The 14,346-nt window shown below is 39.0% G+C and overlaps 1 protein-coding gene across 7 annotated transcripts in view; it reads left to right on the forward strand.

Moving 5' to 3' along the window:
• SIPA1L2 (signal induced proliferation associated 1 like 2) overlaps window positions 1-2,477 on the forward strand; it is a 136,744-nt gene extending 134,267 nt beyond the window's left edge. For all 7 annotated transcript variants that reach the window (XM_035320032.1, XM_035320037.1, XM_035320039.1 and 4 more), the window contains one exon: window positions 492-2,477. In XM_035320032.1, the coding sequence (XP_035175923.1) occupies window positions 492-638 (147 nt within the window). In that variant the 3' untranslated portion in view covers window positions 639-2,477. The remainder of the gene's footprint in view (window positions 1-491) is intronic.
• Window positions 2,478-14,346: the final 11,869 nt, after the last annotated feature.

The raw sequence follows: 14,346 nt of genomic DNA on the forward strand, positions 1-14,346 counted from the left end.
GTTGCCTTGTGGTGTCTTGATCATGTAACAGTGAGTTGCTCATTTGCTGTCTAATTCCTGAGCTGGAATCATTACCAGGACTGGTAGAAATGAGACTTGCTTTTATTCAGAAAATAATCATTATAGGGAAGATTTTGAAAGTAGATAATTTTATTTCTTCCTGGGCTCTCACATTATCTGTAATACTCAAAGTCTTCTCATATAGTTCTTCCCTTGAACTTTTTGTTAAATTTAATGATTTCCTAGAATTTTTGTACTGAAGTAGCATCTAATTTTCGTTTTAGATTGCATTAGCTTCAAAACAACATAACCCAGAATGAATAAGGTACTTGGAGCATATTTTGGGAATCAGCTTAGAGTTAGTCATCAGAATGGATTAGGGAGCTCAACAAAATATAACTTGTATGACTTGCAGAGAAATAATAGCAACAAAAATAATTGCTCTAATCATGACTACTCACTTTTTTTCAATTTGTATCTTTATTAACCAGGAAAAACAGGACAAAGCAGTTCTCCAAGCAGAGGTACAGCATCTGAGACAAGATAACATGAGACTTCAAGAGGAGTCTCAAACAGCAGCTGCTCAACTGAGGAAATTTACAGAATGGTTTTTCAATACGATAGACAAAAAATCCTAGTGGCTGGACCCCCCTTCAAAAATACTTACTTGTAGCAGCTGTAATGTAACAGCTGTATTTTTTTGATTAGCGGGATAATAATTTCACTGTGTTCACAATCCATTTTAGGTGTTTCTGCTACATTCTCTATCCAGCTTTATTCATTTGAAAAAGGGAGAACTTTGGTAATCTGTCTTTAAATTCATATGAAGAAAGCAGAGAATAGCAGATATTTGTTTGTGTGAAGATGAATGTAAAAAAAAAAAAATCTTAGTGTCATTTTAGACATTTTTAGAAGATGCGCTGGCTAGGGCTTGCCTGAAGAGGAATATTTGGGGTTTTAGTTCCTTCATTTCAGGTGCGCTGGTGAAGATGTTAAAGCAATTTACATTAGCTTGGGCTTCAGTATTGTAAGATAAAAAGAATAACCAGACATATACTTTAATGTTTAAAAGGTGCTCTATTTTTTTGTATGTACAGTAGTTTTATTTCCACGGTCCACATTGTCATAGCAATAAGAATGGAGGTATAGTGAATAGTCAAAAAGCTGTGTTTATAAAATGTTAGCACTGATGTGTTTAACACTAGTTTGGATGCAGATACATTAGAGATTATTTATTTGCAGGAACAAATGGTGCCTGAATATAAACAGTGTTCTGATTTTCTAAAGATTCACATGCCTTGTAAATGGCTCACTGGGGTTAGCCCACTCCCAACTTCAGTTACTTTTGTATAGTTGATGTTCAGCTAAACATTATATTGCTTAACTATTGGAATCATGTATGGTGTGAGCCAGCCAATCAATTGTACAATGCCAAATTTGTTTATCTTTGTACAGAAGCTTTGATCAAGTGTCTTGTATTTAACACCTTTATTTAAGCTTATTTAACCTTAAATTGTTGATTTTATAAAGTTTGTTTTATCTGCACTATGGTGAGGTCAGTTGGTTGCAAGCTGTAATATTTTTAGCTTGCCAAGACTGTACTGAGGAGTTCTAGAAAATTCTAACAATTGGATGCTGCTAGTACACAATTGATTTGTTTGTATGCTTTAACATTTTTAACTGTTTAATTTGAAATGAACATACATCCTGCTTTTTTAATAAATGTTAAAAATCTAAACCTGAAAAATTATTTTATCTTGTATCATCTACAACCCTTGTCACTAGCTCAGGTTTCAATTCAGCTCACCGTCTAGGTTCTCAATCCGGAGATGATCCAAACCCCTCGAGCAATCAGTCCGTCGTTACCAATGAGGAATTGTCACCATTATCAAAGTGGATTTCTTTGATGTGGCCTATGCTATAACTGAGGAGGTAGCTTCACAGGTCAAGGATCAAAAAGCTATTTTGACTGTTCACAGGCATTGATTTAGTGACCTATGACAAAAACTGCTTTACTGCAAAATATGTTCTAAAAAAATATTTTTCAAAAGGTATCTAGTTTTCATGTATTATTTTGCATTAATCACAACAGAAGATAGGTTGCCATCCTCTTCTGTCTGCAATTGAAGATTTGATTGCAGTGTTAGCATATGTGAGAAGTGAAAGCAGGCTGTTGATAGCTTGCACTGCTTATTCCTCTTTAGCTACAGTTTTGTGTGTAGTACTGAGCTATATGTACTAAATCTACTCCAAAAAAGAAATACAAATTTACAAAATGAAATGAAGCTAACAAGAACCTTTGAAGTTATCCTTCAATAAGGGAAAAAAAGAAAATGTTTCCAAATCATGGTTGTATTCCAGTTTCCTTTCAACAGCTAAATGAATTCAAGGAAGGCTACAGAAAATTGTAGAATTGTTACAGTATATATGCAACTGATGCAAATAAAATTCTGTATCCATTGTTTGCATATATTGGCTAAGAAATGGTTCATAAGTTGAACAAATGTCTATTCCTGCTATAATGATTGTTCCGAATAACTGCTCTTAGGAAAGGTTACATGGGCAGCAAATCAAGGCTTTGGTATTGTTATATTTGAATGAAAAAGCCTTTGTATTTTCATCAAAACCTGACTCTTATCTACCCAACTATATCCATTAAGCTATATTAATTTAGAATAATTAAACATGACAGTCATGTGTTACGCTAGATTCTGATTTAAACACTTTACAAGAGTCATTAGCAAATCCATCTGGCTGGACACCTTGCCAAAACAGCAGTGCTGAACAACTTTCACCATTTGTGAACACGTTTCTGTGAGGACTAGCCTCTTTGAACAGCTGTGCTAACTGAAATGACCTTCAGAATAAGCTTTTTTTCTGAAGGAATGCTATTAGGTTTGTGTAAGAGTTTGTAGTCCAATATTCATTTCAGCATTTGTCTCTATCAGTTATTGAAAATAAGCATTATTATAATTACCTGTGCAGAAAGGTTTGTCAGTAATTCTTTTTCTTCTTTTCCCACTAGTTGAGAGCATCTTGTTTCCAAAAGCAAAAACTGTCTACAAATCTTTTAATGCCTTTGCTGACCACTGCCTCACAGGAGTAGATTCATCAGGGGCACATGATTCTTCCTCAAGTGGCTATCACTGTGGAACAAGGTTTTTTGTCTGGCTGTTACTGTTTTAATGACGTTTGGATGCAATATGCATTAGATACCATAATACAGGTTCAGGTTTGGCATAAGTAAAGTGCATTTAACTGGACATTTCAGTTATCTGATGTTTTAAGAATAATACTTGGAGATACTAATAAAAACACCTGTTTTAGACATTCGGAGGCAAAAGCTTAAGTCAATGTTAGCAACTAGTGTAGAGCACTAGAAAAATTTAGTGTCGATGAGCCAGGCTTTGGGGGATGGGAGATCTGCCAGGCATTTCTTGTGCAGTCCCATGACTGGACAGCCTTTGGTGGCTGCAGTCATACAGTAGGTGGGCTCTGGTTTAGTTTTATCTGGAAGGATGCCAGGCTCTGTGCAATAAATCCAGTCCATATGAACCAAAGCACAGTAAGTGGGGAGGATTTGGAAATTTACTTCAAAGACGCTTTTGTGATCTGAACTTAAAACAGTAATATGGAAGTGTTTCAGATGTCAACAAAGTCTTACCAGCACAGCAGGCAGTGCTGTGAAATACCAAGAAGCAGAAACCAAACCAACCAGCTCAGGTATTTCCTTCTGTGAAAGTGCCAAACACAAACCGTGGCAAGATTACCAAAGGTCTTACTTCTGCCTTAAAAGTGGCACCCTAATTTGTATGTAGATCATTATTGAAAGGATCCTTATTGAGACATTTCTCATGCTGTGGACTGCATTTTATTATGTATGTGTTTTTTTCTGAGACCACTATTACAAAAATCAGCAGTAATTTCTAGTATTTTTTCTGTCCCTGAGAGCTTAGTTATTCTGTGCTTACTGTTAGTAGGCATGTGATAGCTTTATACAGAATCTTTATACATCTTCTGCATTATTTCATATAAATTCTGAACTTAGGTCATCTTTTTTTTTTGTGCCCCAAATCCAGTTGTTTTGGAAAGAAATGTTTAAATTACTTGTAACATAAACATGCTAGTGCATTGTAGGGCAATTTCTTAGAATAACAATTGTCCGTCTGTAAAAATGTTGCTATATGCATTATGATGTTGTTGCAGCAGCTCTCTCAAATACTCTGAAATTAGACTCTAATTAGACTTATCTAAGAAATTCAGTGGAACCCTGGAATTGTTGTGTGATTTGAAAACTTCCAAATCTTTAATTATTGCCAAATAAGTTATTTGTTACCCTAACTTCTCTCTTCCACAGCAAAGACTAGAAGTAAAATGATGTCTTTTCAACTCAAAAGCAATTTTTTTTCAGACAAAAGCTTGCTTCTGTGTATTTGGGAGGAGATTATGCAAACTGAGAGGGAAATGTGTACTTTAGGAATCCAAGAAATGAATTTGCCAGGAAAAATAAATCTTAATCTCAACTCTTTTCTCTATACAGACAGGTTGTGTTTTTCATTTGATTCCCTTACAAGGCCTTTATTTTTCTCTCTCCTAGCACATTCACTTGCTTTTCTCTCAAGCAGAACCAATGGCACATGAGCCAGAAGGTGCACACAAGTGAGCTGCAATAGACCTCTGGTCTGGACAGTGGAGACAGGTTTGTGTGGGTTTAGACAAAGCCATAGAGAAGGAAGGCCTAAACATTTTTCAGTCTTTGCTCCTATGAAATTTGTAACAGTGGCTGTAGAAAAGGAAAGTGGTAGAGGTACAATCCAGCCTTGCAAAATGTAAATCTTTGCTCTCTTGCAGTCTCTTTAGACACTCGGTGTCTTACCACATTGCTAGCTTTACGAATAATTTTCAAGTCATGAGTTAAGCCACCAGTCAAAAATGTATGTTTCGAAAATAACTGTATCTAGCAATTTTCTAATATCTTCACCAGGGAATCAATTAAAAAAATAGGGGGGGGGGGGAACAGACACATTTGCTTAGGTTTTCTTTTGGTTTTCCTTTCAGATAGGCAGAGAACATTGCTCGCTGTTCCACCAAATTATGGGGAATTAGCAGGACCAGAGAGTGGAATGATTTATTGCTCATACTCTTTCACTTTAGAAATCAGTTGAAGGTATGAAACATTTCAGTGTTGGAATCTTATTTATCTCATTGACTTCTCTAGAGAAGTAATTTTATGGCCTTTGTTCCATTTTTCAGGCATGTGAGCCTTTTTCATCCAGTAAGCATTGATATTGAAAGGCTTCTTTGCTATATAGTATCATAGAATTAATCTAGTAAAAGTCACATCGACCTTGTCCTAATTGCAACAAACTGAGGCTGATAGGTGAGTAATACGAATGTGTTAGTTTTGCAGAAAGGTTATAAATGTTTCATTTTTTTTTCTATATTCCCATTATAAAATAGCAAATCATTAAATCTCAAAGGCTGAAAGCCAGCAGATGGGTATTTTCTGACCAATGTCATAAAGCCCAAAAGATTATTGCATATTCTGTTATATCAGTTCGTGTGTCCTTGTGTCTGCAGAGCAGCTGGAAGCATTTGCAATAAATCTGAGGAGAAATGATAGAGAGTAAGGAGACAGAAACATACCATGCCAGAAAGTGGGACATGCAAAATACGCTAATAGTAATCCTGGGCAGTATTTGAGTTGTGCTGTTATTGATGACAGATGAATTTATGTCAAAAGACTAGAATTTTAATAAAACTGTAAATATTCACGTATCTTGCTTGTTTTTTATAAAGCCACAGTTTGGAGCACAGAAAACAATTGTCAGACTACCTCAAGAAAGAGTTAGCCCTGACCAGAAATGTGGGAGAAGGCCTGTAGTATTCAGACTTAATATCTAACATGAGGTATCTGGTTAATCTGAAATTTAAAGGGTTAGGAGCTCAGTCCTTTTCGTATTTGTTTCTGTTTGAAACTGGTGAAAATCTGTGACTATTTAGAGTGACCAAAGCTATTGCTAATAAGATAAATATGTGACACTAGGCTTGTCCAGAAATAAATACTAGTCTACGCATCTGAGGTTTTCATTACTGCTAATGCTATTTCAACTCAGGCATAGCTTTGGTAGGTAGTGTATTTTTAAGATTTTTTGTTGTGGAAAGCCGAGAGATCTGCATTGTCCTCATCAAGGCTATGTTTCTCTCTCTAAAGACATTCTTTCAAGATGATGGATGTTCCTTTCACAAACCCAAGATGCGGTGTTTCTTTTAAACAATAAATGTTTCTTTTGTGTGTGAGAACAGTGCTCCGGGAAGTATATTTTTGCAATAGTGCTAAAAGCATGCAACTTTAAGCTGCTGGGCTCAAGTTTGTTCCCTAATAGTTTTCAAAACAAATCAGTATTTGAAATTTATGACTGGTGACTATCTTTTGTCACATAGTTCCCAGATTTTTGGTCATCCTTTTCTCTGCCAAGAGCTATGAGTTTCTCACTAGGGGCTTCAGCGTAAATACGCACACAACAAAAAGCTACTTCAGACTTGCACTATCTTCATTTTGTAGGAAATACAGCTTTTAAAGGTACAAATATCTTTTTTTCTTTTTCCCCTCTGTGCCTTTTCCTGTCATAAAGCTCAAAAAGGAACTTAGGGATGGCTCAGGGTGGCTTGTCACCTAAACAATTCATAGCCTATTTACTGAAATGTTTGTTTATGAGTATGGAACCATAACTATAATTGCTAATTAATATAAAAACCGTTCAATGTGCTTTCAGTCAGCATAGAGACCAGAAGCAACCCTGTTTCCAGTGGGGGAGATGTCATTTCATCAATTTCAGTCCACATTGGCTTGGACAATAAGGAGTGAGTCATCTACCACTCAAAAGAGAACGCAAACAATGGGCTCATTCCTATGTATTTTAATGTCACATAGCCACCAGCAGACACATATCATTTAGCCAGAAATATTCTAAATGGCAGCATTAAATTGGATTGTGTTTTGTGGGCGTGTGCGTATTGGGTGGCAGATTTCTTTGAAAATATCAGCAAATATGATTCAATTCCTCTGGTGTAAATCAGGTTTAATATTATTAAAATTGCTGAAGAAAGTAAAAGTGGGAAAAACAATCAGTCTCTGTCTGAAATGGTGAATTACATCCAGACCATGTTTAAAAATGAGGTCAAGTGGTTAGACCAAAACAGGATCTGAAAATAAAATTGAAGCCTGTCTTTATTAACCATGACCTCAGTTGTCCGGTTTTTTGGCTCATTGATTTCTAATGTTAATGTGGTTTAAACATCTTACTAAGCTCTGGAGAATGTTCTTTCAACAGAACCATATCTATTAAATGAGTCATTTGCTCTTTAAAACTAGATAGCTTCAGAGCACAGCATGCAGTAAGCCCCCTAACGTCTCGCCAATTGTCCAGCAAGACTGTTGATATTTATGCTGAGAAACTTTAAAGGGATGCTGACAGGAGAATTTCATCATCTATAAATAGCCTTATTAAGTTTCATGCGTAAAATCCTCTTGGATACTTCAAGAGTGGATTTTTGCTAAGACTGTGTATAGGTACCTTCCTGTTCTGTCCCAGTTTGTTATTGCAGAGCAACCTGGAGTTCGGCTGCTGATTTTTTTGTTATAAAACAAGCATGAAATAGAAGAAATCCACAATAAAATGAAATGAATCTTCAGACTAGCACAGATGAGCATTCTTTTTACACATTTTTATAACAGCATAGAGATGCTTTAATAATCTTCACGGAGAGAAAAATAGGAAAATGATTAGACTTGCATATTTAACAGGCCAGTGTATAATTCCTGAATGTACCACGTGTTCTCTGTCAAGCCATGCAGACAGCTAACCACATTACAGTGAATGGCTAACAATATGGTGATAATGACTTGTCCACATTTCAAAAGAAATATTATGAATTTCCTCCATAAAAATCACTATTTTTCACCTCAAGGAAAATTCTCAGAAATACCCAAACTGCATTTTTATTTAAATGATGTGGAAATGCTCACTTACTGTTAATGGTATGAAGCCCTTAGTCAGTGTTAGAATGAGACTGAGATTGCTGATATGTGCTGACAGAAAACTGAGATGCTGAAAACTGAGTGTAGAGGCAGATATACCTGCACCTTTTCCTTGAAGGGAATATGCCTGAAATATCAAAAGGGCTTCCAGTCAAATGCTTGATTTGATTAGAATAAAGATGAGAGCAAGGTAATTGCTGACAGAGCTACTCTGATCTTCTGAAGGAGACAGATTTTTAATTTTTCTTTTTAATTTTCTGGTGTTCAGAAATAAATCTTTACTCTCTGTCCGCAAAGGCTTGTTTTTTCCTCTTGCTTGACCTGTGGAGCTTTGAGCAGCTTCCTGGACTGTATGGTCCTTTCTGACACCTGAGGAAACCGTGATTTTCCCTGGCACCCTATGGGTTATTTGTGAGTCTTTGTTACAGGCAAGTTTCCCGCTCCTTTTGGGAGCCCCCAGCCAGCCTGCAGGCTCTCTGCTCTCTATTCCTCCACTTCACGGTTTTCACCTGCCCCAAGTGCTGCACCAAAGCTGCTTGCTTGCATGCCAGAGTAAAGCCGCCTTCCGTTCTGCTGTCCAGCTGTAGCCTTTTAAACTGTACCTAACACATAATGCACGTACAGTAAGCAGCGAGCAAACAAATAAAACTGATAGCATCCTTTCCAATTATCTACAAATATTCTGAAAGATTTGCTTGTGGTCATATAATGTTAACTCTGGAAAATCTGGTGTTGCCAGTACTTAAGTGCAAGCTGTGGGCTGCAGCTGGAAATGCAGGAAGTAAAGTGGGTTTGAAAAAATGTAAACAGCTTTGTCTCATTAAAGTCTCCTACAGGGAGAAGCAGCACAAGAAACTCTGGGTAGTTTGAAAGCCCTGACACAGTCTGAAACTTGACTGTAGATTTTTTTTTCCAGTGGCAAACAAATAGGTTCAGGATTCCTAGGTTATTTTGGAAGGAGCTGTAAGAGTTTTATTCAATGTGCACAAAGTTGCTTTTCTGGCATTCAAAAGCAGTCAACTGTGCAGCTAAAGATCCAGCCCTTTAAAAGTATCTTTAACCCCCAGTATGTTCTATAAGGTATTGTAATGTCTAAAAAAGCCCTCCTCTATGAGCCTTGTGTTGCTAGGGCTTTATATTCTAGCTCTGAGCCGGAAATATGGACAACTCACAGTTTTCAGCGAGGCTGGGTTTTGTTCACTTTATGTTATCTGATGACTTTAAACTTGCTAAGGCAACATTGCCAGAAAAGTAAACGCTCTCCTTCATCTCTATGTGAATGTTCCTCATTTGGCCTGCTTGGATTTGCAAGGCCCAGAGTCCGTTTTTCATACATGCATATACTTCTTTGTTTCTCTGTGAGCAACCACGTTTCCTTTTGAAGCTGTTTCAGTGACTGAGTTACTATGAATTAACAGGACTTATGATTTGTCACAGAAATGTTGGCTGGAAGGAATGTCTGGAGGTCATCCTGTCCAGCCTCCTGCACTACCTCCACCACTATACCAGGTTAGCTATGGCTTTGTCTAGCCAAGTCTTACAGATCTCCAAGGATGGAGATTGCACAGCCTCCATGGGTAGCCTGCCTTATCCCACAGTGAAATGTGTTTTGTTTTGTCTCCCAATGTCTGACCTGAGCCACAATCTTTGGTCCTCGTCCCTCATTACCTCATCTGGCACTGCCATGACTTGGTTTGTTTCATATGTGCAAATACCCTATAAGGAGTTCTAGACTACTATTAATCATCCCTTAGCCTCCTCTTTATCAGATTAAACAAGCCCGGTTCTCTCAGCTGCCCCTCTTTGGCCATATGGCCCCTGATGGTCTCAGCAGTGCTGGGCTGCTCTCTCCCCAGTTTATTACCATCCAGCTTGTACTGGGATTTCAAAACCAAACACAGTACTCCAGGTGAAGCCTTACTGGAATTATCCCATATATCCAGGGGCATGCAGGGTAAGTGTCGTTTGCCTCCTTGTCCCAACAACCCAAACTCTCTTTGGAGATGCAGTAATTTTTCTTTTTTTTTTTTTTACATCTGGCTACAGTTTAAGGACAGAAAATGCTTCGCTGTTTATGTCATGAGCGGAGGTGGTGACGAGGATTAAGACGTGCACAGATACACGCGTGCTTATGACGGACATGGAAGTGTTGGTATTGGACAGAAAATGAAGTAAAAAACACATACGTGCACCTTCTGTGAGACCCACGTAAGCTGAAAATCCCCAGAGGAGTGTTGATAGTGAAAGGACAGTAACCTTCTCTTTAGCTTAACACAGTTTTCCAACACGCTGTTGCTCGTTGCTGCCAATCCAAGAGTGGGGAGCCAGGCAGCAGTCCTCTCCATTGTCTTCCCGCTACAGTCTCAAGGAAGATCCATCCAGTGGAGCCTCCCCCCACCTGAACTAACCAAGTACATTCCCTTTATAGTTGGAGAAGAACAGCAAGGGCTTGCAGAGTAGTTCACCTGAAGGATATCGTGGAGCTCCCCTGGACTGAGCCACCCGTGGATGAGCCCTCTCTCGGTGTTCAACCCGAAGGCAGCACTGGAGCTCAGGTGTGCTTCTGCAGTGTGGTCTGTTTTTGCGTGCTTTCAGCTGTTCCTTTCTTTTGTTTCCTTTAATGTTTAAAAGAATGTTTATGAACATCTTGAACAAAATGAGAAACACTCTCACCTGCTGTAGCGAGCAAGCAGGATCGGTGCTCAGGTTGTTTGAAGTCGGTGGTGCTTTGTGTTCTGAGCAAGGCAGGATCCCTCAAAGGGGAGTTTTCATTTTGAATAAATGAGAACAGGAGGTGTGAGATGCACTCACCAAACTTACCTTGGCTGAGACGAGTTTGAAGCGTTGTTGGATGCCTCAGTAAATGACATACGATCGTCTGGAAACAGGCTTTAATAACCAGGATTTCTCTCCTTTTTGGACAGGTTGTTATGAGGAGCAGAGGTCAGCCGGCTTCAAGCTGGTGTTAAAGTAGAATCAAGTAGAGGCACATAGAGTTTTTAATAAACAAAGCGTCTTTGAGTCTCATCTACCACTACATTATTCTAGTTTACTTCTGGAGTAACGCAATTCAATTAATGTTATTATACTTCACATTAGCCTCAAACTAGAGCTGCTCATTGTAAATCAAGCCCTGTGTTTAGATCAAGATATAGAGAACTGTGTTTTTAAAAGTGCTGAAGTCTTTGTTTGTTTTGGAAGGTGTTAAAACATGTTAGAGAAAATTAGTTCTAGGCTGAATATTTGTATGACAAGTTCTGCCTACAGCAAATTTCTCTGACTGAGCTACAATCTCTAAAAATAAGATTTAAAATGGGAATGTTTATGCAAGCCTTAACACTTGTGGTACCAGTGCATGTTGCCATAATAGTAAGTGGAATGACAGAATGCCATCAGATTGCATTGAATTTCTGACCTCTCTTTCATCTTGTGAGACAAATCGATCCTTGAACATTAGGGCCATGAAGGTTCATCTGAACAGAAATGTTTTCCAGATATTTGTAATGAAACTCAATATGCTGAACAGTTCAAGTAACCAATAAATACAGTCATTATTCTGATCAGTTTGAAGTGCCATCAGCAGCAAAGCAGAAGAATCATCAAACAAACAAACAAACAAAAAAAAGGAAACAATAACATGGATCTTTCTATGGCTTTATCTAACACTCCACAGCTGAAAGTTTCTACAGAGCAGAAGCATACAAAACTTGGGTGCAGGAAATTAACTCCTGCGTTTCCAGAGGATGTTTTTTCTAACACACTGGAATTTTTCTATTTTTATAATTTTTCTATGTTTTTTCTAATACACTTTTGGGTTTTCTCTCTGCAAAGGGGGCAGTTAGTGGTCAGATGTAATAACTGTAGAAAAGATGTTAAGGAGAGTTGTGCTTTCTGCTTTTTCAAGGGGAGCTGGTGCTTAGGGCTTCTCCTGTGCCACCGCTGGTTGTGTGGGAGGCAGGGGGAATGGGGCGGACTGTGATACATCAGCACGTTATGTCTCTGTGGCACCAACATACTGAATCACCTCTGGATCCTCTTCATACGCTTTTGATCATGCTACTGGAGTTGTTTGGATCATTCTTCAAGGTAATGGAAATTATGCTGGGGAGCAGAGCCAGGATCTTGAGAGCCGGAGTAGCTGGAAGAGCAACAGCTTTGCCTGCCTCTCCCTTGCTGCAGCCTGGGATATGTCCCAGGTTTGGACCCTGGGAAGCTGGATTGCCTTGGCCATGGATCTTCAGAGAGGCTGAAGGTGCCTGTGACTGAGCCACCCTGTCCTGTGTACACCTGTGGAAGGGTTTGGCAGGGAATGTGATTATTCTGACTTGCTAACATGGAGCTGTCCTTGGGGCCGGCCCCACTGCTGCATTTGCTGGGTACGGTCGCTTTTCTTCAGAGCCTGGGGAGAGCTACATGCATTTCCTAAACAGAAACAGGCACTGAAAGGCACTGCCTTCTATCTGGCAGGAGAGAGCCTCTTGCCTTTGATGTGAACAGGTGCTGTAGCAGCAAAACTTGTCCAGCTCTGTGGAGCCAGGAGGTTTGTAACTCCCTCCAGAAAGCAGAGGACAGAGCATCTTTGGTTTTGGCAGAGCCCATAACTCCGGGTGAATGTACTGGTGCCAGACACTGGTTTGAGGGGTGCAAATGACCCATAATCCAGCGCTGATTATGGGAATAGTGTGTGAGACATCCCCCCAGTGAAGAAACTATATTTGTTCCTCCAAAATGAGTTGCTTTTTGAAAGACTTTCCTTAGCCTGTAAGTATTCCTTCTTTTGCATGCATTTCTCCAGCAGCTTACTCACAGGACAGAGTTTAGAAATAGAGTTGTTATGAGATGGTTTGTGTATTAAACCTCACATGAAAATCTCCTTCTGGGTCTGTCCTGTATTTCAGATCAGACAGCCTGCCTTCCGTGTACTCCACAGCCACAAAGAGATGAAAGCCCTTTTGCACTTGAAGGTCTCATATCCCAGATCAGACAATCAACGTAGAGAGGGTAAACTTGTATTAGGTGATAGTCTTCAGGAAAATCTTGCATCATTTTAGACAACTGCAGCTCAACAAACTTACAAAAGAACTGATGTTTCTGTCACTCTGTTTTCTTCAGTAACTTCCGGGGCAGTTAGGAGTCTCAACACCACAGGTTTCTTTATTTGCTTGTTCTGCTCGGTGCTCCACAGAAAACCCTTCACCTTTTGTCCTTTCCCCAGCTGATGAAGTCCCATTGCACTTGGTCAGGTGATCTACTTTGATTCGTTTGCAAAGCGAAATCAATAACCTCATTTTAAAAACTTGCTGAAGGCAGGGAATCTCCCTCATACTGGGCATGCTATCAGAGGAGAATCTGCCACTCCGGGTGCAACATGACCTCCAGCCTGCAAGGATAAGTAGCTTGAGAAAGCATGAGGGATTTAGTAGCAATATTAAGTGCGAGGAGAGAAGATTGTGATAAGAACTATGTAAGGTTGCTGAGGAGTTATTAGGATTATATCACATTTCAGTTTTTCACTCATGCTCTTTTTCCAGAGATTTTTCTAAATAATTGTGCTTGAGCCAATGTATACAGGATGATGTAAGGTATATATAGGAGAACATATTGCCACACTGAGAGCGTAAGTAGCAGAAGATGCACTGATTCTATTGCTTGTTGCACTATACACAAATGACAGTCAAAGTCCATGTCTCTGTGAAATCACAAGTTTCTTTGATCATTTCTGAGAAAATGTCCATTTCCCTTTTGCAGAAGGCTGTTTCTGGCAATGCAGTGGAAAAAAGCCAAACCAGCTAAGGATGAATGCTATGTTTTGGGTTCCCATCACAGAAAACAAGATTTTGTTGTTAAGAACAAAAATAGACTGATGGCAGAGGAGACCTGCTTTCAGACTGGGAAACCATGTTGTCCTTGACTTTCAGCCTACATCTGGCTCTTATCTTTTAGGGAAGGAATACAAGAGTTTTCCAGCACTAGGTCAAGACCCAAACATATGTTTTTAGTGATTTCTAACCATCTATCAAATGTCTTTTTACTTTTGAAGAGTGCAGGTTTTCATAGGGTGACTTCATCTCCTGAAGCCTTCAAAATGCTTGTCGGTAGTCTTGGATTAAGTGACACTGCTGCTTGAGGCAATGAGGACACCTGAAGATAAAGGAGAGTGCCAATTTAAAATAAATATATATATATAAAGGAATAAAACACAAGGCTGCTCAGAGCAAAACACTTCTCCCATTAGCATCTCATGGGAAGGTGCAGAGCCCCACACGCTTCCTATGCTGCAATTGCCACTACACAGCCTGAGTGGC

This window comes from Oxyura jamaicensis, chromosome 3 (genome assembly GCF_011077185.1).
Source record: "Oxyura jamaicensis isolate SHBP4307 breed ruddy duck chromosome 3, BPBGC_Ojam_1.0, whole genome shotgun sequence".
In the NCBI taxonomy this organism is placed as follows: domain Eukaryota; kingdom Metazoa; phylum Chordata; class Aves; order Anseriformes; family Anatidae; genus Oxyura; species Oxyura jamaicensis.